Genomic DNA, 27,458 nt, shown 5'->3' with positions numbered 1-27,458 from the left:
GCCTTGAGGGTGGGGCCACGAGGGCCTGCCCACTGCTCTGGCCCGTTGGCCTCAACCTTTCTGTGCCCAGCCGAGGGCTCCTGAGCAGCCCCACCCAGGCCGGGCCACTTCTGCCCCTGCTCCATGGGGTGGGACAGGCCCAGGGGAGGGTCGGGGAAGCCCCTCCTGGGAGAGACTGAGGGCCGCCAGGCTGGGCCTGACGCGGGCTCCACTCCTCTCCTTGCCCTCAGAGAGGCCAGCTGTCCCCCACCAAGGTGACATTGGCAGCTGGCTCCCTGCTGCTGCCACCCTCGCGGCCCAGACCCTCAACTCAGCCTGGTCCAAAGGTGAGGCTGCTTTAGGCTTTGTGTGGCCTCTCAGCCCTGCCGAGCTGGGGGTCAGGGGGGCAGTGACAGGACTCGGGTACCCAGGAAGGGACACAGGCCCCTGAGCAGCCTCAGGCAGAAACTCCAGGGGGGAGAGGGGGAATCAGCCCAGAGACCCCCCTCTGCCCCATGTGGCTTACACCAAACCCCAGGGAGCCAGTCGCCCTCTGTAGGGTCAGAGGTCAGGGCCTCCCCCATCCCACATCCCTTCTTCCTCGGGGGCTTCCACAAAAGCTCTCCGAGAGCCAGTGCAGGTGGCAGAGCTGCCCGCCTTGCCTGCCTGGAGTGTGTGGGCCCTGGGCTGTCGCCCTCGCCCCAGCCACTGGTTCCCTCCCTTTCTCCTGTCTAGCTCTTGTCCCAGCCTGGCTCTCCAGCCCCTGGCCCCCCAGGCCAGAGGGACCTGGAGCACCCGCCACAGCCCCTTTTTGGACCCCGCACTTCTCTGCCGAAGAAGGAGCCACCTGGCTATGAGGAAGCTGTGAGCCAGCAGCCCAGACAGCAGGTAAAGAGGGTGGACCGGGGCCTGGCTGGGCTGGGCTGGGCTGGGCTCCCACAGTCCCCCGGGCCTGGCTGGACGGTGGGGCAGGCAGGAGCCAGCCTCGCAGGTCAGAGAGGCCTTGGAGAGCAGCCGTCGGGCAGGAGTGAGTGTGGGCTCCAGGAGCCTGAGTGCAGGCCGCCGGGCTCTGTGGGCCAGGCTGGGGGGCCTCTTGTTCTAGACTTCCATCTCGTTTTCTTATTTTTGTGCCACAGGAAAATGGTTCCTCAAGCCAGCAGATGGATGACCTGTTTGACATTCTGATTCAGAGTGGAGGTAAAGTCCAGACCCGCCACTCTGCTCCTCGACCTCCTCCTTTCTTCACAGGTTGTCTCCATTCCTAGGCTGGTTGGTTATTGGGTTTGGTTTCGTTTTTTTTTTTTTTTAAACGCTTTATTTTATACTTTTTTTTTTTAATTAATTAATTAATTTATTTATTTATGGCTGTGTTGGGTCTTCGTTTCTGTGCAAGGGCTTTCTCTAGTTGCGGCAAGCGGGGGCCACTCTTCATTGCGGTGCGCGGGCCTCTCACTGTCGCGGCCTCTCGTTGCGGAGCACAGGCTCCAGACGCTCAGGCTCAGTAGTTGTGGCTCACGGGCCTAGCCGCTCCGCGACATGTGGGATCGTCCCAGACCAGGGCTGGAACCCGTGTCCCCTGCATTGGCAGGCAGATTCTCAACCACTGCGCCACCAGGGAAGCCCTGGTTTCGTTCTTGAACACGATGCCCGGCAGGCCTGGTGCTTTGGATGCGGTAACATGTGAGACGCGTCCCTTCTCCAAGGCCTGGGCAGGGACTCCCTGGGGTGCCGTCCTCGACACACGTTTGCCTGACCCTGACCTGCTGCGTGGCCAGCGCCGTGCCCGCAGCCCAGGGCGTAGCAGTGAGCAAGAGAGACGTTTGCCTTGGCGGGGTTTATAGCCCAGCGTGGGGAGATGAACGGTGAATGAAATAAGTAAATTATCGTATGTCAGACAGGTGTTAGGAGAAGCCGGGACGGGAAGGGTCGCAGGTGCGAGGGGTGTCAGGGTCAGCCTTGCCGGGCAGGTGCAGTTTAGCCGCAGGCGTCCCTGGGGAGCTCCTGAGCCTGCAGGGCTGACGGGCGCCGGGGGGCGGGGGTGGGGGGCACCAGGGGCAGATTGGGAGGCCTGGTGGGTGCCGGGCGGAGGCCCATGGGCTCTGGGTGACACTGGAAGCCATGGCACAGCTTTGAGGGAAGGGTTGCCCCGCTGGAAGGGCAGGAGCAGGGAGGCAGGCGCGGTGGTCCAGGCGCGAGCGGGGTGTGTGGGCCGGGAGGCAGCGGCGAAGTGCGGAAGGGCTGGAATCTGGGTGTATCTTGGAGAGAGCGCCGGTATGGTTTCCTCACGGCTTAGGTGTGTGGCGAGGGGACCCCAGGGCAGCCAAGGATGAGGCCGAGGGTGTGGGGAGTTACTGGGTGCAGCAGCATGAGCGCCGGGGGCGTGGGCCGGGGCGAGTGGTGGCCGCGTCAGTCGCAGCCTCAGTCCCTAGACAGCCGAGTGGAGGGCCACGTGGCCAGCCCGGGCAAGGTCTGGGCTGAGTCAGGAGTTGGGGAGTCGTTGGCGTCCAGGGGGGCGTTCGGAGCAGCGAGGCAGGGCGAGCAGAGAGGGCGAGGTGGAGGCAGGGGCGCAAGCCAGTGAGGCCGAGCAGCAGGTGGAGGGTGGGAGTGCGCCCTTGAGAGGGTGACGGCCTGAGGCCATGGGCTGCTGATGGGCGGTCAGGGAAGACGAGGACCGAGAGCCGGTCCCGGGCTGTGTTGTGGTGGCAGCTGGTGACCTCAGCCAGGGTGCTGCAGGGGGGCCAGGGCCAGAGCCTGCTTGAAGCGGGTTGAAGAGGCTGGTGCTGTGGGAGACAGCTGGTCAGGCGTTTATACACTAATTCCCCATTCCTCCGTGCCCCCCCGCACCCCCGTAACCTCTCTTCTCCTTCCTGTCTCTGAATTGATTATTCTAGATACCTTCTCTAAGTGGAATCATACACTATTTGCCCTTTTGTTTCTGGCTGGCTTCACTTAGCATAATGTCCTCAAGGTTCTTCCGTGTGGTAGCTTGTATCAGAATTTCCTTCCTTTTTGTGGCTGAATAGTATTCCATGGTGTGTATGTACCACATTGTGTTCAGCCCTTCATCCACTGGACATTTGGGTTGTTGCTACCTTTTGGCTATTGTGAGTAATGCTGTACGAACACTGGTATCTGTTTGAGTCTGTTTTCAATTCTTTGGGGTACATACCCAGAAGTGGAATTGCTAGATCATATGGTCATATTCTGTATTTTAATTCTTGAGGAACCACAGAACTGTTTTCCACACAGCTGTGCTGTCTTCATTCATACCAGCAACGCACAAGGGTTCCAGTTGTTCCACATCCTCACCAACACTTATTTTCAAGAAAGTTTTTTGAAAATAGCCAGCCTAGTAGTTGTGAAGTCACATACCTCACTGTGGTTTTGACTTGCATTTCCCTAATGACTAATAACGCTGAGCATCTTTTCACGAGCTTATAGGCCACTTGAATACCTTGTTGGAGAAATGTCTGAGTTGTCTGTCCATTTTTCAGTTGGATTTTGTTGTTGAGTTCTAGTTCTTTATCTATTCTGGATATCATTTACCAGATACATAGTTTGCAGATATTTTCTCCCATTCCGTGGGTTCTTTTCACTTGTTCTAATATTTTTGAAGTATAGTTGCTGTGCAGTCTTTTCAGTCTCGATAGTGACCTTTGATGTGCAAAAGTTTAAAATTGTTATGTAGTCCAGTTTATTTTTTCTTCCATTGCCTGTGCCTTTGGTGTTATAACTAAGAAATCATTACTAAATCCAGTGTCATGAAGATGTTCCCTTTTCTTCTAAGAGTTTTGTAGTTTTGGCTCCTAAATTTAGATCTTTGACCCATTTTGAGTTATTTTTTTGTATGTGGTGTAAGGCAGGGTCCCAACAGCAGGTCATCGTCAGGCTGGTTTCTGACACCCATTGACTCTCTTGATTGGCAGAGATCTCAGCAGATTTCAAGGAGCCAGGGAAAGAGAAGTCCCCCCTGACAGCAGCCTGCGGGTCACCCCTGGCCACACAGCCGTCACCGTCCACCGAGCTCCCTCAGGCTGTCCCGCCTCCATCCGGCTCGCCGGCCCTCCCTGGGCGCCTAGAGGATTTCCTGGAGAGCAGCACAGGGCTGCCCCTGCTGACCGGCGGGCACGAGGGGCCAGAGCCCCTCTCCCTCATCGACGACCTCCACAGCCAGATGCTGAGCAGCTCTGCCATCCTGGACCACCCCCCCTCCCCCATGGACACTTCGGAATTGCACTTTGCGCCTGAGCCCAGTGGCGTGGGCCTGGACCTGGCCGACGGCCACCTGGACGGCATGGACTGGCTGGAGCTGTCGTCGGGCGGGCCGGTGCTCAGCCTGGCCCCGCTCAGCACCACAGCCCCCAGCCTCTTCTCCACAGACTTCCTCGACGGCCACGACCTGCAGCTACACTGGGATTCCTGCTTGTAGCTCTGGGGGCTGCAGAGCCGGGGGCTGGGAGGGCTGGAAAGTCGGAGACCTCGGGAACTCCAGGGAGCTCAGCGCTCTCCTGCCTGATGCAGCCTCTCCACGTGGTCGTGAGTCCTGACAATCACAGGCCCTGCTTTCCCCTCCGTGGGAGGCCGGAGGAGGGTGTCCCCACACCTGGCTCTGGCTCATCAAGGAGAAGAGCTTCCAAGAAGCAGCTCTGGGTCCCACCCTGGGGTTTCGGAGGCCTGGATGGGCCAGGGGCTTCTATTTGACCTCCTTCTGTGAGGTCGGGGTGCACTTGCCTGCTGCAGTTTGCTCAGGAGGCGAGGCTGAGGCAGGGCAAGGGGTGCACGTCCTTCCTTCTCTCCCCCTTCCCTGCAAGGGAAGGAACTGGCTGGGCCTCTACCTCACCACCCTCGTGATGCCAACACCACTGACCCAGGCTTCCCGGGCGGGGGGGGGGGGGCTCCCTGCCATCTTAGTGTCTTGGTGTAGTGTGACCATTTAGTGGTCGGTGGCAAACATTTTCTGTACAGGTGTATATACCTCTATATTATATATCGCCATACATATATACACATATATCTTGGGGGGGGGGGGTGAATGCAACCCCCCGCCCCCGTTCTGCTCTGTGCACACGGAAGGGCCTGAAGCCACCGCTCCTGGGGCTGAACACAGCTTACCCTGGCCCCACCCATCACTTGTATTCGACATGTAGACGCCTCATCACAGCCTGTGCCGCACCTGTCCTGCTTCCTGCTTATCAGTGCCATGAGGGCGGAGGTGCTTCCTGGCCACCTGCCCACATTCCGTCCCGCTGCCTCACTGCAGCCACCACGGCCCTGGGACAGCAGTGGAGCCAGAGGTGGCCCTCAAGCTATGGCCTCCTCCTGCCCTGGGGCCTGGCCTCCCTTCTGGCCTGTCATCGTCATTCATAGGGGATCAGGGATGGAGTCACCAGAACCAGTGCTGGGACAGAGGTGGGAAAGCCGTGTGAACTTTTTAAAATAAAAACAAAAACCCCACTTGTTAGTCCATCTCGTTCAATCCATGGAAGGGAAGAGGTGGGTGGTGTGGCTGTGTCCTAGGTGTCCTAGCATCTGGGTGCCACGCTGTGACCCTGACTGCACCTCCCCGTGAGGCCACCTCCCATCCCTGGCTGTGCATTCTGGACCACTTCTCTGGGAAGAGCAGAACCTTGGACGCGCAGCTGGCTAGACAGAAGGTGGGAGAGGTGCTTCTCAAAGACAGTTTATTTATAAATCAAAGAGGCTGGGGAGCCTTCAGCCACCCCCACCCTCCTCCTGAGCAAAACCTGACAGAACAGAGGTGGCATGCCACCTCACAAGGTTTTTGTTCAGCACAGTGAACCTGGGGCCCGGGGCCTCTGGTAAAGACCCTGGCCGGGCAGAGCCCTCCCCCGGGCGCTGAGAGTAACAGGCTGAGCCAGGCCCCCACCTTCTGCTCCTGCCACCTGCTGCCCTCCACCAGCACTCTGACACCCAGGGCGGTGTCCCCGGACTCCCAACCACGGTGCCCAGCCAGAGCTCCCGAGTGTGTCCTCCCCTCGACCTTGCAGCTTGGGGTGGGCCCGAGGCTGGCCAGCGCCGGGCTGTTCTCTTCTTGCTTGAGGAAGGGGCCTGGTAGCCAAGGGGTCTGGGGAGGCCTGGGTGTGACGGGGTCCTTGGAGGAAGAGCATCACCCGTCTATGTCCCAGCTGAAAAGGTGGTGCTTCACCAGCATGTCCTGGACGCCCTCCTTCAGGGGCTGCTTCTCCTCCTGCACAGGAACAGCCCTCCTGTCACGGCCGCAGGGCACACCACAGGGCCCAAGGGGCCAGAGTGGTTCTCACAGGCGACACCAGCACTCAGGGCCCCCAGGAGGCCTGCCTCAGCACCCACACGTCTGGGGGAGACCCGCCAGCACGAACACCCACACCGCCCCAGCCGCCATCCCTCCCAGGGAAGGCAGGACCCGACCACCCACCTCTCTCTTTGCAGGAAGCTCCCAGTCTTGGGAGAGGCTAAAGGCGAAGCAGCAGAGGACCCTGGAGGCGGAGGGAGAGGGAGGCTGTCAGCAGCCGCAGGGGGCTCGGCCCGCCCCTCGGCCCACCCCCGGGGCCGGGCCTCCTCACCGCAGCTCGCACTTGATCTGGACCCAGCCGGGGCTGCGCAGGAAGGACCAGGGCTGGTACCACTTCTCCACGGTCGGCAGGCTGGAGCAGAGCACCTCCAGCCACAGGTGCAGGACCTGCTCACTGGCCACAGGCAGGGCGGGGTCGGGGGCGGCTCCAGGCAGAGGGTCCTGAGGACCGTAGGCGGGGCTCTGCCCTCCCGCACCGCACCGCGCTGGGCCACCCCCGCTCCAGGGCCCCTCCATCCGCACCCCCAACCTCCCTCCGCTTGGTGGCCTATGCAGGTGACCCCGCCTCCTTCCCGCTCAGCCACTCTGGCTCCTCCGCGTGGGGAGACGTGCCCAGGGGCCCAAGGTCCCTGTGGCCCCCACTCCCCTCGGTCCCGTGTCTGAGACTCGGCCACCACCACCCCGGGCCCCGGGGCCGCAGTCCCGCCGGTCAGTCGGGGAGCGACACGCCCGCTCGCTGGCCGGTGGGCCCACGGCGTGTTCCGAGCAGGTCTCGGGGACCCCTGCCCCGCCTCTCCAGGTCAGGGCAGCCTGGAGGCCGCCCCTCTGCTGCATGGCAAGTGCAGAAACACCGCACTCAGCCTGGCCAAGGTCCGAGCCTCGCACCAGCCTGCAGCCCCTCCGGCAGGCGCCCCTCCCTAGTTTGCAGCCGCATCCCTGGTGAGCCTTCACTGCTCACCTTGCTGAAATCTGTGCTCCCCAAAACCCAAGCGCCAGCCCCGCGCCCCAAGCAGTGGCTGGTCTCACGCTGGAGGAGGGGCTTTGGGAGCCACCCTGGCTGTCTTCCACCTCCGTCTGCCCAGCTCAGGCCCCCCGCGGCCCCCACTCAGCAGCGGCACAGACACTCACTTGAGCCCCACGCAGATGAGGGAGCGGAGCTTGACGTCCATTTGTGCGTGTGCAGCGTCATGGGTCACGTTAACGGACTGCACAGCCTGGAGGGCACAGCTGTCACTCAGGTGTCCCCAGCTGCCAACCCTTAAGGCCTGTCCCGCCCACGGCCCTGCTTACCCGGTAGAGCAGCTCCTCTGGGGTCAGGACTTTGCCATCTTCATCCAACCTGAAAGGGGGGGACCAAAGCTGCCAGCGCTGCCCTGGTGGGCTCGGGCCGCTCCCTCTCCCTCCTCCACCCCCAGCCCCAGGCTGCCGGGTGACCCTGCCAGGAGGACACCGAGGCCAGGGCAGGGTTACCTGTACGTCTTACACAGCACTAGGCGCGAATACACCGAGTCGAAGTCTCTCTCGACCTCCCGGCCCGCCGCCTGGGGGGCAAGGTGAGTGTCAGGCAACGGGGTAGGTACCAGGTCAAAGCCACAGAGTCCAACTGAGTTCAGGTCACCACCCCACCAGCTCCTGCCACCAGCTCCGCAGGGTGCAGGGGCTCGGGGAAGAGGACTGACTCACCTCCTCGATAAACAGCCAGGGGTGGCAGGCGCCCCCAAGCAGGGAAGGCTTCTTCAGCCCGTGTTCAAAAAGGGCCTTCAGGGCCGGGCAGAGGGTCCCTCGCACGAGGTCCGTGACCCCCTCTGTCACAGAATCGTCCCCCGCGATGGAGTACTGAGGGTGGAGGACAGGGTCTGAGAGGCCCCAGCCAGCCCCTCCCTGTCCTCACAGCCACTGCCACAAGCCACATGCGCTCGGGACGCAGGCCCTGCAAGGAGGTGCAGGCCTCGCGGGCCAGAGGCAGCAGCGGCTCCAGGGACGGGCCTGCCTCGTGCGTACTCTCACCTCCTTGCTCCGCTCATCCAGGACTTCCACGAACTTTGCTGGAAACCAGCCTGTGGGAGAAGCAGGGCCCGTGAGAAGCGGGCGTCCTGGCGTCCTGATGCTCCCCCCAGTGGAGCTGAGGACACACGGGAGCGACGGAGGCCGCTGTCTGAGCAAACCCAGTGCCCGCTACAGCTTCCCAGCCAGGCCCGCCTTCCCCTCGCCCAGCGTGACACAGGACCAGACGGAGGCCTCACCTCTCAAGCCATTCAGCTCCCCCACCCAGCAGTGCTCGTCCTTCTGGGAGATGATCTGCGAAGGAAAAGGGCGGGAAGCACAGCTCCAGTTGCCTGGCTTCATCCTTGGCTGGGAGCTCTGGCCCACCTGAGGGCTCGGCCAACCCGCCCGTGGCCTCGGGGCTGGCGGGGACGAAGGTGCCCGCTCCCCGCTCACCGTGATGATGTCGTTCTTGCGGAAGCCCAGCTCGTCATCATCGTGGCGCTCGAAGTCCAGCAGGGCCTTGGCCCGGCGTGGGTGGCCGCGCGAGCATGCCACGTAGTTCTCGTGGTCCCTCTGGTGGCTCTCCATGCTGTAGTCCGGGCTCAGCTCCTGCTGTGGAGGCAGAAAAGCCCGCCGCGAGGGGGCGCTTGGAACAGGGCTAGGGCCCCTGCTTGAGCTGTGTGCACAGCCCGGGACCTGAGGCTCACCACACTGCAGTTCTTGGGGTCTGTGCACTGGAAGTGGCGTGCCACGCGCAGGATGGCTTCCCGGAGGTCGGCCACCAGCTCCGTCTGCTTGATGTTCTTGGCCTTGAGCGCCTCCAGGTCGTCCTCCCCTGCGAGGCCCAGAGAGCAATGGCGGCCGTGGCCCAGCCCGGCCCTGTCCCGACTCCAAGGAAGCGCAGTCCACACGGGGTGTGAGGCCAGACGCCCCGGGTCTGACCGCCCCTGCCACCCCGCTCTCAGAGCCCAGCCCAGCGCTTGGCCACCCGCGCGGAGTTCTCACCGAAGAGCAGCGACGTGATGCCAGACTTCCTCCGCTGGGTCCTGCGGCGGACAACCTGCAGGCGGGGAAATCAGGTCGGCGGCGGCCCCAGGCACCCGGCGCCCAGCCAAGTGGATGGCGCCCCAGCACTGGGGACGGTGAGCAGAGCCCTTCCATGCGGAGGCCCGGCTGGCATCTCACTCGTGCCGCCTCCTCTGACATGGCCTCTGAGGCCGGCTCTGAGGCTCAGAAACATATCGTCAGTTCAAATCTGGGTCTGTCCTACGCCCAAACCAGGTGGGTCCCAGCAGAGACGCGCCAAGGACAAGGCGGCAGGTCCCTGCACAGCTGTGGTCTGGCCAGGCCGGGCCCTGGGTGCTGAGCTGGAGGGGATGGTGGTGAGCTGGGGCCTCCTCCCTCACGGGCCCACCTGAGAGAGGTTGGCGGCGGGGCTGGCGCCCAGGAGCTGGCCCTGGTCGGCTAGGAGGTAGGCCAGGTGCTTGCGGCGCTGGCTCTCCACGGCCACGTCAGTGAGGGAGCCCGCCAGCCGCATGGCCTCCCCCAGCAGCAGGTCCGCGTCCTCCATCTGCGACGGTATGTCCGACAGCGTGTTGAAGATGGAGGCCGAATTCTCCGACTGGATCAGCTCCTCCTCCTGGGCCATGCGAGGGGCGAGGGGGGCGCGGTCACTGCCTGGCTGACCCCAGTCACTGGCCTCAGGCATGTGTGACTTCCCTGGATGGTCCAGCTGAGGACAGGGAGGCCCTGCCCCAGGAGAGAGACCTCCCTCCTCCCCGGGGCCTCTCCAGAGGGGCCAGGGCTCAGGCCACATGACACTGAGACCCGGACTGGAGCAGAGGTGGAGGGAGGGCAGACCCCAAGGAGGCTGCCAGGACAGCTGCATCTGGCACCCGGGGCTCCGGCCTTCACCTTGAGGCGCAGCATGCCCAGCGTGGTCTGGAACAGCACCAGGGAGCCCTCGTAGAAAAACAGGTCCCAGAGGCGCAGCAGCAGCCTGATGTGCACCACGCTGGCGAAGGCCGTGAGGAACCAGTGCAGTGTGATGAGGGACAGCTCTGTGGACACACACCACAGGCCCTGAAGCTGGGACCAGGAACAGCCGGAGAGGAGGGGCATCCCGCAGGCACGCAAGCCGTGGAGGAGGTGGAGCGAATCTCCCAAAGCAGCAAGGGGCCATGCTTGCTCCACGGCAGAGAGGAGGCGGGGCGTCAGGGACCGTCAGAGAACAAGAGAGCAACGAAGGCAGCGTGAGTGGCCGTCATCAGATGAGCTCCTTTCCTCCCCCTAAGCTGCCAGCTGCCCCATCCTCAGCTGGGTCCTGAGGCCTCAGACGTGCAGCACCTGAGCCAGAGCTCGGGACCTCCTGACCCCAGAGCAGAGGTGGGCTCGGGCCCTTACCGATGTCATGCTCCTGGAGCAGCCTGTCCAACCGAGGCAGGTACTGGACGATGAGGTGGCGCAGGAGCCGCTGGTCGGTCTGGACGCCCAGCAGGGTGGTGCTGAAGTAGGAGGCGGGGAGCAGGTCCTCGATGATGGCGCACATCATCCAGAAGGCGTCCTCCTCCTCCAGGAACAGCAGGAGGCAGGCAGCCACCTGGCCGGGGCAGGGGGTAAGGGGCCTCTGCCCAGGTGTCCATGCAAATTAGAAGAGGCACCCCCTCGGGGGTGACCGGTTAGAACAAGGCGGCCTCTGGTTGGGGGGTGGGGGGCGGGTCACACCACAGACCGCATGCCTGCCTCAGGCTTGGAACCCCTCCCTGCTTGGGGACCCCCCCCCCACTCCACCCCCTTCTCCAGGCCTACTGCCCCCGTCCCGTGCTGTGCTCACCATGCCCGTGCCCTGGCAGTAGCCGATCTCCGGGTAGAGCCAGGCCAGCGCTCGGAGCACCCTGCGCAGGCGGGGTACGCCCACGCTGCTCACGTGGGCGAAGCAGGCGTTGCTGGGCATGGTGCGGAGCAGGTCCTTCTCAATCTGCTGGCAGCCCGCCCACAAGAGCCTGTGAGGCACACGAGCAGGCGCACAGCCTCCGCACCCCTGACACCAAGACCCCCGGGAAGGAGGCCGGGGGCCCCTGTGTGGGGCAACCTCAGGTTGGCTTCTCTCCCAGGAATAGGCATTCCTCAGGCTCCGGGTCAAAGTCACCCTCCTCCCTTCAGGATTAGAGCCCAGCTGGTGTGCAGCTGGTGCCACGTGATTCACGGGGGAGCCTCTGAACATAAAATTACAGATTCCCGGGCCTCAAACCACAGTTGTGGAATGAGGATCTCTGGAATGAATCCTGGAAACCTGTATTTAAAATCTCCAGGGGAGGGGCTTCCCTGGTGGTCCAGTGGTTAAGAATCCGTCTTCCAATTCAGGGGACGTGGGTTCCATCCCTGTTCGGGGAACTAAGATCCTACGTGCCGCGGGGCAACTGAGCCTGCGCGCCACAACTAGAGAAAAGCCCACGTGCCGCCAACGAAAGATCCCACGTGCTGTAACTAAGTCCCGACAGAGCCAAAATAAATAAATGAATAAATAAAACAAACAAAAAAATCTCCAGGGGATCCTAATGTGCACTGGTCCAGTGGCCTTTTTGACAATCCCTCCCCCCACGCCCCGCCCGGGCCCCCCGCCAGAGGGACCAGGAGGAAGCTGGCTGGCTCCAGGCACATGTCTGTAGGTGCAAGGACTGCCCAGGGCTGCCTCACAGCTGCCGAGCTCTGCCGAGCTCTCCCAGGCCCCCCCGAAGGGCCTCCCCCTGCCCCCCCACCCACCCCCAAACAGGGCCCCACCTGCTTGGCAGCAACGGTCTCGTCATTGGCGCTGTCCTTCACGATCTCTCGGTAGGACAGCTCGGAGTTCCTCTTCTTCTGCAGGGCACCGGAGAGCCGCATCCACAGCTGATGGGGGGAGCACGGCGCTCAGTCCCCAGGGAGCCCCGAAGCCCTCGGCCCCCGCGGGCCCCGCCTCACCTGCGGCCTCATGCTGTGGGGCACCCCGGCCAGCACCAGGGAGCGGAGCTTCTCCGAGCGGGGCAGGGAGATGGCAATCTTGTCCCAGGTGAGGTCCCCCACGTCGTGGTTGTGGGTGAACTCCAGGTGGGCCTGCCAGCGCAGCCTCTGGGGGGGGTCCTCCAGCAGCTGGCCTGGGCGGGGGGCGCCGTCTGCGCCTGTGGGGGAGGAGGGAGAGCGACACCCGCCGCCTGTGCCCTGAGAGCAGAGGACTGGGCTCTGGGTCCGCCGCCCGGATCTCACCACCTTTCCAAGCATCTCCCGTGGCACCCCGAACAGCCAGCGCGAGCTCTTCGCTTTCACCCCCAAACCAGACCCATGAGGCCACCCCCCACCAGGTGCTCAGGCTCCTCCTCCTCGGAGCACAGGCAGAACCTCGGCCCTCGCGCCCCTCCGACCACGGCCCTAGTCCAAGCCGACAGCCTCCTCACCAGCCTCCTAGTTCTGCCCTGCCTCCCTAGAGGCTGCCCACAGCCCCGTCACAGCTCAGAGCCTCTCACGCAGATACAGCGCCCGAGCCCCGCCTCCTCGCGCCCTGCTCCCTCCACCCCAGCTCCTCCCCACAAATCCACTCCCACCTCAGGGCCTCTGCACCTGTTACTCCCCTTCCTGGCCACACTCACTGCCCCACTTCCTCCCAGTCTCTGTTCAAACGTCTCCCACCTCCCCTCTTCTCCCAGCCTCTTCTTGCCCCCAGCAGACATTTGTTTGTTTACTGCCTGGGAACTCACGAGGCCAAGACCGCCTCTGGCTCTGTTTGAGGCACTGGGGATGCACAGTGGGGCGGGGCCACCCCACTGAGCCTCATCCTTACTCATCCTAAAGCCATGCCCTTGGCCTCCACTTTCTGAAACTTCACCTTCAGTGAATTCACATAAAGTGCACAAACTTTAAGTGTACACTTTGTTGAGTATCAATAAATGTCTAAACACTGACAGTCTAAACGCTGTCCCCATCAAGATACAGAATACTTCCATCATACTAGAAAGTTCCCTGTGCTCCTCTCAGGCCCAGCTTTTACCTTCTAAATATCTGCCTGCAAACTAGAGAACAAGGAAGACTCATCAGAACTGGGAATATGAGTGACCTGAAGATGACTGGTCTCAGTCAGTCAGTTAACATCTGGTTGGTAACAGGCTACCCTGGGTTCTGGCAGACGGCTTTCCAACAGCCCACTCGACAACAACAGGTGTCTTTACAGTAGAAAATAATGGAAATGGCCTAGGGGCCCACTCACAGAAGAATGGTTATAAAAATATGATGACAGGGACTTCCCCGGTGGCGCAGTGGTTAAGAATCCGCCTGCCAATGCAGGGGACATGGGTTCGAACCCTGGTCTAGGAAGATCTCACATGCCGTGGAGTAACTAAGCCCGTGTGCCACAACTACTGAAGCCCGCGCGCCTAGAGCCTGTGCTCTGCAACAAGAGAAGCCACCGCAATGAGAAGCCCTCGTACAGCAACGAAGACCCAATGCAGCCAAAAATAAAAATTTTTTTTAAAAATTAAAAAAAAATATGATGACAAATCCATTATAATTACAAGGATAGTACACAGCCACTGAAAAACATGCTTTAAAGAGGTCTTAACGGACAGAAAAAATGCTCATGGAATAATGTTAACAGATATAAGAGCAATATAAAAACATGTATATGATATCATCTTAGTTATGAAAAGTTACATATGGATACACACAAAGCCAGGAAAAAAATACATTGAAATGTCAGCAGTTATCTTCAGGTTGTCGGATAATGGGTTGTTTTAATCTTTATATCTTGATGTAGTTTTAAAATTCTCTATAATGAACATTATTGCTTTTATTATCATATGAAGATCAATAAAATTAATCTTAAAAAAAAAAAACCCAGGGAATTCCCTGGTGGTCCAGTGGTTAGGAGTCGGTGCTTTCACTGCCAAGGGCGTGCGTTCAATCCCTGGTTGGAGAACTAAGACCCCACAAGCTGCGCAACACGGCAAAAAAAACCCCCAAAGGATTCCAGATACTTATAACAGCATCACCATCAGATGTGGCTCTGTCCTTGATTCTGGAACATCTGGGTAAAACATCTAGAGCCCGAGGCCACAGCAGTGTAATCAGTCACTGGAGCTGGTCCTCCCCAAGGAAGTGGAGAGATTACACCCGAGGGGCTGTCTCACCTTCCTTGTCCACGCGGAAGCCGAACTCATCATAGCAGAACTCTGGTTGCTCCACTGCCTCTTCCTTCTAGACCCAGGAGTAGGAAGAGTCAGCCTGGGGCTACGTGCACTGCTGCCATGCCTCCCAGCCTCCCTGACTCAGACCAAAGGCCACCCTTCCCTGAAGCTTCTGTGGTCATCGCTCAGCTACGGGGGCCACGACCCTCTTGAATTCTCCCAGAGTTTTCCTCAGAGGTCAAAGATAAAATCAAGGCAAGAAACACATTTTATGTATTTCTGTGTCCCCATAATACTGAGAGCAGAGTGCCATACTTGTTCCCCAACCTAATGCCTGATTCACAGGGAACGTGGAGCTAAGATGCTGTCTCTGATGGGGGCTTCTGACCCTGTGTGAATACGGGGGAGCGGCCCCCCTCCCAGGATGCCTGCAGCGGGCAGTGGGTCCCCTTGGGTGCCCCAGCGTGGGAGCAGAGCCACTGGCGCCCGTTGGCTGACTGCTGTACCTGCGTGTACTTGGCCAGGATCTCCTGGGGCCACATGCTAGGAGTCAGGGCTGAGAAGGGGCCACTGGCAGAAGGTATGTGGCTTCCTAAAACCAAGGAGGACCAGGAATAGGAGATGAAGAAAATGCAGAGCACTCAGGGGGAAAATTCAAGTTGAGACACCCCCTCTCCCTTCCTCTCCCCCCCGTCCCACCCACAGAGTGCCAGCATTAAAGGACTGGACCATCTAGAGTGGGATGGATGGGGGAGGGAAGAAACCTAGCAAAGTACAACTTTCTGGAGGAAGGAAAAGGAAGCCAGCAGTGTGTTACAAGACATAACCAGACTTCATCTCCTTGCCTCTCCCTCCACCTTTGAGTGAGGATTTGCAGGCTGGAACGAGAGGACAGGGATTCAGGAAAACTGAGAAGAGAGTTGCAGTAACTCTCCCAGATGCCCATCAGACGACTTCCTCCTTCCTCCACCTCTTACCTGGATGGTCCACGTGACCCTCGAAGGTCCGTGGAAAACAAGCCTGTTTCCCTCCCACCAGGGTGTCCTCCTGGATAAGACCCCCCTTCCCCCTGGAGAGCCTGTCGCCCCATGTCCAAGCCAGGCCCCTGCCTCCCACCTGACATTGTGTGGAGAGGACAGGCAAGTCTTCTGTAGATCCAGACTCAGGAGTTTCCTATCCTAATATCTTACAGCTGGAAGGCTCCTCAAGCTTCATCTGGTCCAGAAACATTTACCCTGGTAGGAGTGCAAAGAGGAAAGTCATTTAACGCAGCCCCTCTCCTGGGAGTCCTTTCTACCCGACTCTGATTTGCTGGCCCAGAGGTGGTGGGGAGGTAAATCCTGGCCACTGTTTGACAGGGAAGGAAAAGTCACACTTGAAAGAAAAAGCCTCCTATTCTGAACATTTCATCCGAGAGCATACACTTTGAAGAAGCTACAAAACTATTGTTCTCCAACAGCTCTGTGAGCCAAGAGGAGGGTCTGCTCAGTTCCCATACTACTAAGGAAGGAGAGGATCACACAGACAGACTTCCTGATGCTCTGTACTCAGGCAAATGTTTCTTAAAAAAGAAAACAAAAACCAGCCACCACCAAAACTTCCATGAATAGGTTCCTCTGAGCCAGAAGTTTTGAGGAATCACTTAGGTACAACACTTCTGAGTCAGTGCCTCCACTCACCCGACACCGACGTTTCCACTTCATCCACCAGTCTGCTCGACTACACCTTCCAGCACCTCACAGCTGGGCAACTAGGAAATTGCCATCTAAGTCTCTCATGTCACTGTTTAACCCCTGCCTCCCTCCTTTTTTTGTCCTCTTAAAAAATGACTCAACAATTAAAAAGACAAACAGCCCAATTTAAAAATGGGCATAAGGGGACTTCCCTGGTGGTCCAGTGGTTAGGACCCCACACTCCCAACGCAGGGGGCCTGGGTTCGATCCCTGGTCAGGGAACTAGACCCCGCATGCCACAACTAAGAAGTCCTCATGCCACAGCTAAAAGATCCTGTGTGCCACAACTAAGATCCAGAGCAGCCAAAATAAATAAATAAATAAATATTAAAAAGAAATAAAAATGGGCATAAGATTTAAATAGACGTTTCTCCAAAGAAGAGACATAAATGGCCAATGAGCAGGTAAAAAGATGCTCGACATCATTAGTCATCAGGGAAATGCACATCAAAACCACCATGAGATTCTACTTCACACCCACGAGGATGGCATACTGGAGACAAAAGTCTTTTTTTTTAATATTTTATTTTATTTATTTTTGTCTGCGTTGGGTCTTCGTTGCTGCGCGCAGGCTTTCTCTAGCTGCAGCGAGCAGGGGCTACTCTTCATTGCAGTGCACGTGCTTCTCATTGCGGTGGCTTCTCTTGTTGCAGAGCACAGGCTCTAGGCACGCGGGCTTCAGTAGTTGTGGCACGTGGGCTCAGTAGTTGTGGCTCATGGGCTCTAGAGCACAGGCTCAGTAGTTGTGGGCCACAGGCTTAGTTGCTCCGTGGCATGTGGGATCTTCCCGGATCAGGGCTCGAACCCGTGTCCCCTGCATTGGCAGGCGGAGTCTTAACCACTGCGCCACCAGGGAAGTCCCTGGAGACAAAAGTCTTAAGAGCAGTGTTTGGCCATATGGGATGAATACACTTAGGCACATAGCTCCTGTTTGTCCTACAGCAGTAGGCACCTGCCATTAAAACTTATCTTCAACATCAAAAAAAAAAAAGACAACAGTTAGTGTTGGTGAGGATGTGGCGAAACTGGAAGCCTCATACTCTACTGGTGGGAATGTAAAATGGTGGGCTGCTGTGGAAAGTACTCTTGACAGCTCCTCAAAAGGTGAAACACAGAGTTACCACACGACCCGGGAATTCTGCTCCTCGTTATTTACCCACAAGAAATGAAAGCAAGTGTCCACACAGAAACTTGTACTTGGATGTTCACAGCAGAATTACTCATAGCCAAAAAAGCAGAAACAACCCGTATGTCCAAGAACCAATGAAGGGATATATGAAATGCATAGATATCCATACAATGGAATATTATTCAGCTATAAAAAGGAATGAAGTGCTAATAATGCTATAACACAGGTGAACCTTAAGAATATTATGCTCAGTTAAAGATGCCAGTCACAAGAGGATGAATATTGTATGATTCTATTTAAATGAAATGTCCAGAAGAAGCAAATCCCTGGACACAGAAAGTAGCTTAGTGACTGCCAAGGGCTGGAGGAGAGGGGAAGGCACAGTGACTGCTAATGGGTACAGGGTTTCTGTTTGCAGAGATGAAAAGAGTTCTGGAATTGGAGAGTGGTGATAGTTACAGAACAGCATAAAATACTCAAACCACTGAATTATACACTTTAAAAATAGCGAACTTTGTACCATGTGAATTATATCTCAATTTAAAAAAAATAAATAAGCCATCAGCTGAGGCGTCAGCGCTTGGGGCTCCCTCTGACTCCTATTTCTAGCCTGCTCCTATCAGAACAGGCAAGAGCCTATTATCACCCACTCGAGCTTCAACAGAAATGCAGTTTGAGGGGTGGCTTTCTCAGCCTTTTTCTGAATATGAAGCCTTTTACTTCTACCTTTTACTTCTAACCATGAAATGAAAGGAAGGTAACATAAATGGAAGGTAACAACGGAGATGTGGGTGAAATATTTTAGGGCAAGTTGCCTTCTAGGTTTTAGAATCATATTCACCTAGGCCTAGACCTCCTTTCGCCATTTTTCAGGTGACAGGAGCTCAGAGGTGACAGCTGTTGGCCTCGTCTCCTGCGTGCTGTCTGCTGTTGGGAATTCGGGGTAAATGAGAAGGGTCAGGTGAGTGAGAAAGAAACAAAAAAGGAAAATCAAAGAACCACTTCGAGGGCACCGTGAGAAGCGTGAGAAAACATTACCCTATGGACCCTTTACTCCAGCGAATGTTGAAAAATGGGCACATGAAAAAAATCCCAGTTCTCTTTGAAGACACACTTGCAAATCTGGGGCCAAACAGCTTGTCCCAAGGGCAGCTCAGCTGGGTCACCAACCTCTACTCCTGCCCCCAGACACACCCTGACCGGGCCACATTTGGGCTAAATGCCCATCATGGAGGCTTTGATGCCCAGCTGGGAGGGAGCCCTCTTGCTTCCAGGCAAGCCTTGCTGAGAAACAGATGGCAGAACCCGCTTCCCTAATGGGCCAGCCATCCTAGACTTGTCTATCTGTTCTGCGTGAGGAAAACATAACGTCTTCCTTCAGTATAACAGGTATGCGGGGCCTGGTTTGAATCAGAATTCTGTGCTGGATGGAGCAAGTATTTTAACATTAAAGGGACTGAGCTAGAAGTTCTTAAAATCACGTCACCGTTCAGTCCTCACAGCATATTCTGAAGCAGATTATCTCTGGTCCTCACACACGAGAAAACAAGCCTAGAAGAGACGCACGTACAGTCTCCCAAATGGACCCTGATAAATGTGCCCCCTGCACCACCATGCTGGGGAGATGATGTCACTCGGCCACCAGCTTGACAGTGCCAGGAAATAACCTCGTGCTCGGCCAGGCCACCGCTGGCCTGGAGCCCTGGGCAGGCACACTGCTGTGGCACCAGCGTTAGGAGGGCAAGGCTTCCAAACTCATCCTCTGCCACCTTTGTGCAGAGGCCGGACGGCGCTGCGGTTAAAGTGAAGACCTCTCCAGACAGACAGATGTGGATTCAAATCCCGGCTCTGCGGCTCCCCCCTTGTTATAACCTTGGGCACGTTCACGTCACCTCTTTGAGTCTCAGTTTTCTTCTCCACAGACTGGAGTAACAGTACCTATGTCTCACGATGGTTATGAGGATGAAGTGAGAACGCAAAGAGCCCCAGCACACTGACACACAGCGAGTGCTCAGGAAGCAGCAGGCAATTAGCAGGAGTCCTCATAATTTCCAGAAAGTTACTGTGACTATCTGGGCCCTCTACACTGAGGTTACTCAAGGCCATACGATACTGCTGATATCCATTCAGCCATTACAACCTGTAAAAACGACAACTCCGTATGGTTCAATGTAACATATGCCAGCTGGGATCATCAGAAAGACTCCTCGTCATTGACGCCTCAGAGATAGTGATTTGGCTGTTTCTTCCAGAAGGGCAGAGAAAGTGTGGAGGAAGCAGGCGTTGTCTATAAGTGGAAGAAAAGAGCTGTCTCTGGCTGTGGAGGACTGAGGGGCCTGGGAAGACAATTCTCAGTCCACAGCTCCCTTTCCCAGCCTTGGCCTGCCCCCCTCATTCATTCAGTCAACAGTTACTGAGCACCGCCACGAACCACACATGGTTCTAAGGGTTGAGACGCAACAGTGAAAAACCAAAGTCCCAGCCATTACATCACAGCAGAGAATCAGACAACAAACATAAACACAGCTGTGTTAGATGGTGCTAACTACAGGACTCTGAGGAAAATAAAGCAGGATAAGGCACAGGAGAGTCAGGAGAGAGGAGCCACGTAGCCAACGTAGTCAGGAAAAGCTCTTTGAGCATAAGGTGACATCCAAGCAAAGGCCCAAACAAAAGGAAGTGGGAGACCAAGTCCTATGGCTCCTGAGGGAAGGAAGATCCAGGCAGCAGGAGCAGCAGGGTGAAGACAAGGCAGAAACAGAGGTGGCAAGTGAAGTAGCTGCAGGGCAGAGGGGCTGGGGAGGAGCTGGGGAGGGGGAGGGGGAGGAGGAAACAGTGGGAGGTGCAGCCGGCTCAGGAGGGCCTTAGAGTGCAGTACAGAACTGGATCTTATCCTCCTTACAGGAGGGTTCTGAGCAGAGGCAAACCTGAATCTGATTTAGGACTTCAAAGCTCTCTCTGGCTGCTGTGCAGAGAAGACTGCAGGGCAGGAGGGGGTGACACAGTAGGAATGATGTTGGCTTTGCTACCATGGGGACAGTGAGAAACGGTCAGATCTGGATATATTTTAATGAGTCTCTGCAATAATACGTATATGCCATTTCTCTTACCAACTACCCCCTAGTCCCCAAGTTCCCAACAGGAGCCAGAAGTGATATTGCAAACCTGGGCGGGCAGGTTTTTCCAGCCTCCAGTCCCTATGGAAACCTTCCTGAAAGCAGCCATCTGGGAGCTGGCTAAAGCAGCCACATCACTGGCGGCCCTGATGTTGTCACAGGGGTACTGAGAGGCAGAAACTTTTGAAAAACAAGAAGTATACTGGAGGAAGATTAAAAGACTGTCATCTTTAAGCATGTAAATTTTTAAAAATGCCTTTTGATCCAGTAACTATTCTCCTGGAAACTTATCTTAAGGAAATAATTCAATAGACGCGAAAAGGTATGTACATGAAAAGGTCTACTTCAGCACCACCTATACAACAAAAACATGAGGACAATTTACATGTCAAACATTAGGGGAATTAATCAAATCTGGGTATACTGACACAATAAAATGTGATTTAATCATTTCATATTCCAGTTATGGTCTTCCGCTTTTGGCCAAGATGGAGTTACAAGGACTGGATTTACTTTCCCAACCTGAACAACTAAAAAGCCAGAAAGATACACGAAACGATGGTTTTCAAACATTGGATGACAGGCAGCACAGGACAGTGAAGCCTGAGAAAGAGAAAACAATTGAGCTGAGCCCTGTGACGGCCGGCTACCACCTGGAGAGGGTCTGCAGCCAGGACTGGGCACCCAGGAGGGCAGAGGAGCTGAGTTGGGAGCTAGAGGTGGCCAAAGCAGCCTGAAGTTGTAGAGCAGAGACTTGCACAGAGAGCTCCAGAAATCTGCAGAGAGCACCCCCAAATCTTCATGTGAATACTGGTCAGAGCGTGTGTGTGAGGAGGCTACCCAAAGTTGGGAAGAGAGCCACCTGCAAGCAACACAAGGAATAATACCTGAAGCTCACCCTACCGAGTCATTGTGATGTATTTTCCTTTTCAGAAATTGTGGAATGCAATTTGCCCAAACTTTGTTAAGAATTTTTGCATCTATGTTCATGAAGGATGTTTGACTGTAGTTTTCTTTCCTAATAACACCTTTTTCAGGTTTGGTATCAGGATGATATCTGCTTTATAGAATGATTTGGGAAGTAGTCCCCCCTCTTCCATTTTCAGGAAGAGTTTGTGTAGAAACCGGTATTATTTCTTCCTTAAATGTTGAAAGGAAATCACCAATGAAGTCTCCTGTGCCTGGAGTTTCCTTCATGGAAAGATTTTCAACTACAATTTCTTTCATAGAGATAAGGCTACTCAGATTATCTTTATTCCTCCTGAGTGAGCTTTTTTTTAAAAAAATTAATTTACTTATTTATTTTTGGCTGCGTTGGGTCTTTGTTGCTGCGCACAGGCTTTCTCTAGTTGCAGAGAGCGGGGGCTACTCTTCGTTGAGGTGGGCGGGCTTCTCACTGTGGTGGCTTCTCGTGTTGTGGAGCACGGGCTCTAGGTGCGCGGGCTTCAGTAGTTGTGGCTTGTGGGCTCTAGAGCGCAGACTCAGTAGTTGTGGCGCACAGGCTTAGTAGCTCCGCGGCATGTGGGATCTTCCTGGACTGGGGCTCGAACCCATGTCCCCTGCATTGGCAGGCAGATTCTGAACCACTGCACCACCAGGGAAGTCCCCTGAGTGAGCTTTGATAGTTTGTGTACTTTCAAGGAATCTGTCCACTATCCAAGTTGTTGAATTTATTGGTAAATTTAGTCCAAAGTATGCAGAAGAAAAAAAAGCAATAAACAATAAAGATAACAGAAATCAATAAAACAGAAAACAAAAAGAGAAAAATCAATGAAACCAAAATCTGTTCCTTTGGAGATCAATAAAATCAAACCTCTGATCAGACTGAACAGGAAAAATGAGAAGACACAGATTACCAATATTATCAGGAATGGAAGAGGATACATTACTACAGATCCTGGAGGCATTAAACGGATAATACGAGAATATTATGAACAACTTTTGCCAATAAGTTCTACAATACATAAAAACAATACCATCATGACCAAGTGGGATTTATCTTGGGAATGCAAGACTTGTTCAATATTTAAAAAATCAATCAATGTAATTCAGTATATCAACAGACTGAAGAAGAAAAACTATATGATTATCTCAATAGATACAAAAGAAGCATTTGGCAAAAGTCAACATCCATTCATGATAAAAAACTCTCAGAGATCTAGAAATAGAGGAAGCTTCCTTAACCTAATAAAAGGCATCTACAAAAATCCTACAGTTAACATCATACTTAATGATAAATGACTGAATGCTTTCCCCCTAAGATTGGGAACAAGGACAGGATTCAACATAATTCCAATCAAAATCCCAGTAGGAGTCATACAGAGTGAAGTTAAGTCAGAAAGAGAAAAACAAACATGGTATATTAACACATATATGTGGAATCTAGAAAAATGGTATAGATGATCTTATTTGCAAAGCAGAAAGAGACACAGACATGGACAACAAATGTATTGATACCAAAGGGGAAAGGGGAGCGTGGAATGAATTGGGAGTTGGGGCTGACATATATACACTACTATATATAAAACAGATAACTAATGAGAACCTACTGTATAGCACAGGGAACTCTACTTAGTGCTCTGTGGTGACCTAAATGGGAAGGAAATCCAAAAAAGAGGGCATATATGTACACATATGGCTGATTCACTATGCTGTACAGCAGGAACTGACACAGCAGTGGAAAGCAGCTATACTCAAAAAAAAAAAAAAAAAAAAATCCCAGTAGGATATCTTGCAGAAACTGACAAGCTGATTCTAAAATTTAAATGGATAAGCAAAGGAATCAAAATACTCAAAATAATTTTGAAAGCAGAAAGTTGGAGAATTCACACTACCTGATTTCAATACTTACTATAAAGCTACATGTAGTACAGGTGACACTGGCAAAAGGCAAGACATATAGATCAATGGAACAGAATAGGTAATCCAGAAATAGACCCATACATATGGTCAATTAACGTTATGAATTGAGTTGTGTCCCCAAAAAAAGATATGTTGAAGTCCCAACCCTCAGTACCTCAGAATGTGACCTTATTTGGAGAATGGGTCTTTGCTGATTTAACCAACTTAAGACGACCTCATTAAGGTAAGCCCTAATCCATTATGACTCATGTCCTTATAAAAAGGGGAAATTTGGACACAGATATATAGAGAGAGAAAATATGAAGAGACAGGGAGAACACCATGTGAAGCACAGACTGGAATTATGGTGTAATAAGCCAAGGAACGCCTGGGGCTACTAGAAGCTGGAAGAAGCAAGGAAGGATCCTTCCCTACAGGTTTCAGAGTGAGCATGGCCTTGCCGACACCTTGATTTCAGATTTCTGGCCTCCAAAACTGTGAGACAATATTACTGTTGTTCTAAGTCACCCACTTTGTGATACTTTATTATGGCAGCCCTAGGAAAGTAAATAATTAATTTTCAACAAACATATAAATGCAATTCAATGGAGAAAGGATAGTCTTTTCAACAAATGGTCCTAGAAGAATCAGTACAAAACTTCTAGAAGAAAACATAGGAAAAAATGTTTGTGACCTTGGTTAGGCAAAGATTTCTTAGATATTGCACTAAAAGTATGATCTATAAAAGAAAAAACTTGATTAAATGAGACTTTATCAGAAGCCATTGGTGGTAGAAAATATGTTCAAATCACACATTTAATAAAGAACATGTATCTAGAATATAAGGAGTTCTCTAAACTCAGTGAGCTGGAAACAAACAATCCAATTAAAAATATAAAATGGGTGGGACTTCCCTGGTGGTCTAGTGGTTAAGAATCCACCTTCCAATGCACAGGACACGGGTTCGATCCCTGGTAGGGGAACAAAGATCCCACATGCCGCAGAGTCCACAACTACAGAGCCCATGTGCTCTGGAGCCTGCGTGCCACAGAGAGAAGCCCGTGCACCACAACTTGAGAGAAGCCTGTGCGCCACAACGAAGAGCCCACATGCTGCAACTAAGACCCACCACATCCAAAAATTAATAAATAAATATTTAAAAAAAATAAAATGGGCAAAAGATTTGAACAGAAACATTAACAAAGAAGATATACAGATGACAAGCATACAGAAAGATACTTAACGTCATTAGTTATTAAGGAATGCAAATTAAAACCACAATGAGATATTACCATACACATATTAAATGGCTTAAATTAAAAAGCAAACCACCTGACAATATTAAGTGCTGATGAGGATTCAGAGCAACTAGAACCCTCATACACTGCTGGTAGAAATGCAAAATGGTACCACAATTTTGGAAGAAGGTTTGGCAGTTTCTTATAAAGTTAGACATGTACTTACCACACAACCCAACAAACCCACTCCTAGGTATGTTTATCTAAGGAAAACAAAACTTTTGTTTACACAAAAACCTGTATGTAAACGTTTGTGGCAACTTTATCTGTGACTGCCAAACTCTGAAATCTGAAAACAACTCAAAGGTCCTTTAACTAGTAAATGGATAAAGAACTGTGGTACGGGCTTCCCTGGTGGTGCAGTGGTTAAGAATCCGCCTGCCAATGCAGGGGACACAGGTTCGAGCCCTGGTCCGGGAAGATCCCACATGTCGCGGAGCAACTAAGCCTGTGCACCACAACTACTGAGCCTGTGCTCTAGAGCCCGTGAGCCACAATTGCTGAAGCCCACGCACCTAGAGCCCGTGCTCCACAACAAGAGAAGCCACTGCAATGAGAAGCGCGCGCACTGCAACGAAGAGTAGCCCCCGCTTGCCGCAACTAGAGAAAGCCCGCGCGCAGTAACAAAGACCCAATGCAGCCAAAAATAAATAAGTAAAATAAATAAATTTATATATAAAAAAAAAGAATTCCAATTATAGGGACTAAAGAAATATGGATACTATTTATGATATAATGTTAAGGGAAAATGTATGTAGCATGTGCACTCAGAAACGTGTATATCTGTCATTTACTCCCCAAATATTTCCCCAACACATGTCATGTGCTAGGGCAACAATGATTTACAATCTAGAGGGGGAAAATCAAACAGAAAACAAAGAGATGGATAAATAAATAAGAATTTCAGAGTATGGCAAGTGATCTGAATAAAACAAAAGGGTGATGTGATATAGAATCCAGGGACGGTTTGCCTGGCAAAGCATAAAGCTATTTTTTTCTACTGCACCACCCCCCCCCACAAAATACCAAAAACCAAACCAAACCAAAAAGAATCCAGGGAAGGAATCACTGACACACTACTTGAATTGAAACCGGAAGGACAAGAAGCCAGCCTTGCAAAGATGGGGGTAGAGTCATGGGCAGAAAGAAAGGCAAGTCCACAGGCTCTCAGGTGGGGAAGGCCTTGGAAGAAGGGAAAGCCCAGTAACTGAAACACAGCGGACAAGGGGGACAACGGTAAGAGGAAACTGGAGAGGTAGAGGCACCCAGATTGTCAAGGGACTGTAGGTCACAGTGAAGGATTTAGATTTTAAGGACAATGGGAAGCTACAAAAGGATCCTAAACATGGCGGTGGCGTGAACTAACACGTTTTTTAAAAAATCACTTTGGCTGCTGTTTGGTAAATGGCTTGTGGAGAGACAAGAGTGGATGCAGTGAGACCAGTTTGGAAGTACAAGCTCCAGGAAAGATGGTGGGGAGTGAGACTAAAGTGGTGACAGTGGATGTGGGGAGAAGTAAATGAATTCAAGATATAACCAGAGGCAGAACCAATAGGCCTTGCTTCTGGGTTGGATGTGGGGAGTGAAGAAAGGGAGCATCCCAAAGCGACGCCTAGGTTTCTGGTCTGAACTCTTGAGTTTACGATGATGACATTTACTAATACGGTGGTGAGTGGGAAAGAAACAGGTTTGGGGGAGGAGGGAATGAAGAGCTGTAGGATAATTTAAATGTTTCTTAGAAATCCAAGCGGAGCTGTTAAGCAGGTGACTGGATACACAAGTTTACATCTTCAAGGAGATGTAAAAACTAGAAATATAAACCTAGGAGTCTTTTGTTCATCTATCCAACCAACAAATATTTTTTGAGCAACTACTATGCCCCAGACACTGTTCCACATGCAAGCGATACAGCAGTAAAACAAGACAGACAAAGTTCTCGCTTTTATGAACCTGCAGTTTCCTCATCTGTAAAATGAGGATGACAAATGAGAAAATGTAAATATTTATCACAATACATAGCACATAGTATGTGCTTAATAAAGCCAGCTATTAATATTAGTGACAGAAAACAGACAATAAATAAGTAAATGAAAGAATAATTTCAGAGGCAGGTAGGGGCAGGACTATTTTTGATAGGTGGTCAGGGAAGGCCTCTCTGAGGAGATGACATTTCAGCTGACACCAGAATGATAAGGAGTCAGCTCTGCAAAGACTTAGAAGCTCAAACAGAGGAAACGGCTTGTGCAAGGACCTTAAGGAACAAAAGATTTATCACACTGGAGAAATAAAAGACAAGTGTGTCTGAGATGGAGCAATGAGGGGGAAAGTAGCAGATTATCACTGGAAAGACAGGATGAACTGGATTATGTAGGGCCTACTGCTCATAGCAAAGACTCTGGATTTTATTTTAATGGGAAGCCATTGGAGAGCTTTGAGCATGGGCATGACATGGTCTGACTTAGGTTTTTAAAGATATCACATTGGCTACTTTGTGAAGAATGAACTACAGAGGGGTTTAGAGTGGAAACTATTATAGTTGTCCAGGTGACAGATGGTATCTTGGACCAAAACATTTGAGATGATGAGAAGTAACTAGATTCTGGATATAATTTGGAGATATAGAGGTAGATAATGGAAAGAATCAATGATGTCTCCTAGGCTTTTGACCTGAGCAACTGTGCAGATCCCATTAACCAAGATGAAGGGAGACTGGGGGAGAGCAGGTTTCATGGTTAGCAAGCAATCTGCTTTGGCCACGTTCAGTGGGGATGTCTATTAGACCTCTAAGTGGAGAGGTCAACTGGGCAATTGTATATATGAGCACAGAGTTCGCAGTAGTCAGAACTGGAGACGTGAATTTGAGAATCACCAGGACTAGATGTCGTGGCTAAGGAGAGAATGCAGAATAGGGGGCTGAGGACCAGATCCTGGA

The 27,458-nt window shown here is 53.3% G+C and overlaps 2 protein-coding genes across 22 annotated transcripts in view; one reads left to right on the top strand and one right to left on the bottom strand.

Annotated features, from left to right (window-relative positions):
* The window catches only part of MRTFA (myocardin related transcription factor A), a 180,195-nt gene extending 174,674 nt beyond the window's left edge, over window positions 1-5,521 (top strand). For 6 of the 10 annotated variants that reach the window (XM_036866137.1, XM_036866135.1, XM_036866134.1 and 3 more), the window contains 4 exons: window positions 231-326; window positions 715-867; window positions 1,116-1,227; window positions 3,906-5,521. In XM_036866137.1, coding sequence (XP_036722032.1) covers window positions 231-326; window positions 715-867; window positions 1,116-1,227; window positions 3,906-4,408 — 864 coding nt within the window. In that variant the 3' untranslated portion in view covers window positions 4,409-5,521. The remainder of the gene's footprint in view (window positions 1-230; window positions 327-714; window positions 868-1,115; window positions 1,228-3,905) is intronic. The other 4 variants (XM_036866140.1, XM_036866138.1, XM_036866132.1 and 1 more) reach the window with 3 other exon arrangements.
* Window positions 5,522-5,646: 125 nt separating this feature from the next.
* Window positions 5,647-27,458, bottom strand: part of SGSM3 (small G protein signaling modulator 3) — a 35,817-nt gene continuing 14,005 nt past the window's right edge. Inside the window, exons 2-23 of one of the 12 annotated variants that reach the window (XM_036866143.1) lie at window positions 18,113-18,198; window positions 15,526-15,644; window positions 14,916-15,001; window positions 14,413-14,479; window positions 12,218-12,414; window positions 12,038-12,145; window positions 11,091-11,237; window positions 10,661-10,883; window positions 10,172-10,317; window positions 9,672-9,896; window positions 9,263-9,317; window positions 8,965-9,092; window positions 8,711-8,869; window positions 8,515-8,569; window positions 8,279-8,328; window positions 7,955-8,107; window positions 7,742-7,812; window positions 7,562-7,610; window positions 7,400-7,485; window positions 6,543-6,665; window positions 6,395-6,455; window positions 5,647-6,187 (exon numbers count right to left, since the gene is read on the bottom strand). In XM_036866143.1, the coding sequence (XP_036722038.1) occupies window positions 6,107-6,187; window positions 6,395-6,455; window positions 6,543-6,665; window positions 7,400-7,485; window positions 7,562-7,610; window positions 7,742-7,812; window positions 7,955-8,107; window positions 8,279-8,328; window positions 8,515-8,569; window positions 8,711-8,869; window positions 8,965-9,092; window positions 9,263-9,317; window positions 9,672-9,896; window positions 10,172-10,317; window positions 10,661-10,883; window positions 11,091-11,237; window positions 12,038-12,145; window positions 12,218-12,414; window positions 14,413-14,479; window positions 14,916-15,001; window positions 15,526-15,532 (2,277 nt within the window). In that variant the 5' untranslated portion in view covers window positions 15,533-15,644; window positions 18,113-18,198 and the 3' untranslated portion in view covers window positions 5,647-6,106. Of the gene's footprint in view, window positions 6,188-6,394; window positions 6,456-6,542; window positions 6,713-7,399; window positions 7,486-7,561; window positions 7,611-7,741; window positions 7,813-7,954; window positions 8,108-8,278; window positions 8,329-8,514; window positions 8,570-8,710; window positions 8,870-8,964; window positions 9,093-9,262; window positions 9,318-9,671; window positions 9,897-10,171; window positions 10,318-10,660; window positions 10,884-11,090; window positions 11,335-12,037; window positions 12,146-12,217; window positions 12,415-14,412; window positions 14,480-14,915; window positions 15,002-15,525; window positions 15,645-18,112; window positions 18,199-27,458 lie in introns of those variants that run through there. The other 11 variants (XM_036866146.1, XM_036866142.1, XM_036866145.1 and 8 more) reach the window with 11 other exon arrangements.

This window comes from Balaenoptera musculus, chromosome 10 (assembly GCF_009873245.2).
Source record: "Balaenoptera musculus isolate JJ_BM4_2016_0621 chromosome 10, mBalMus1.pri.v3, whole genome shotgun sequence".
NCBI classification, from domain to species: domain Eukaryota; kingdom Metazoa; phylum Chordata; class Mammalia; order Artiodactyla; family Balaenopteridae; genus Balaenoptera; species Balaenoptera musculus.
This window is presented reverse-complemented; position numbering and strand designations above follow the sequence as displayed.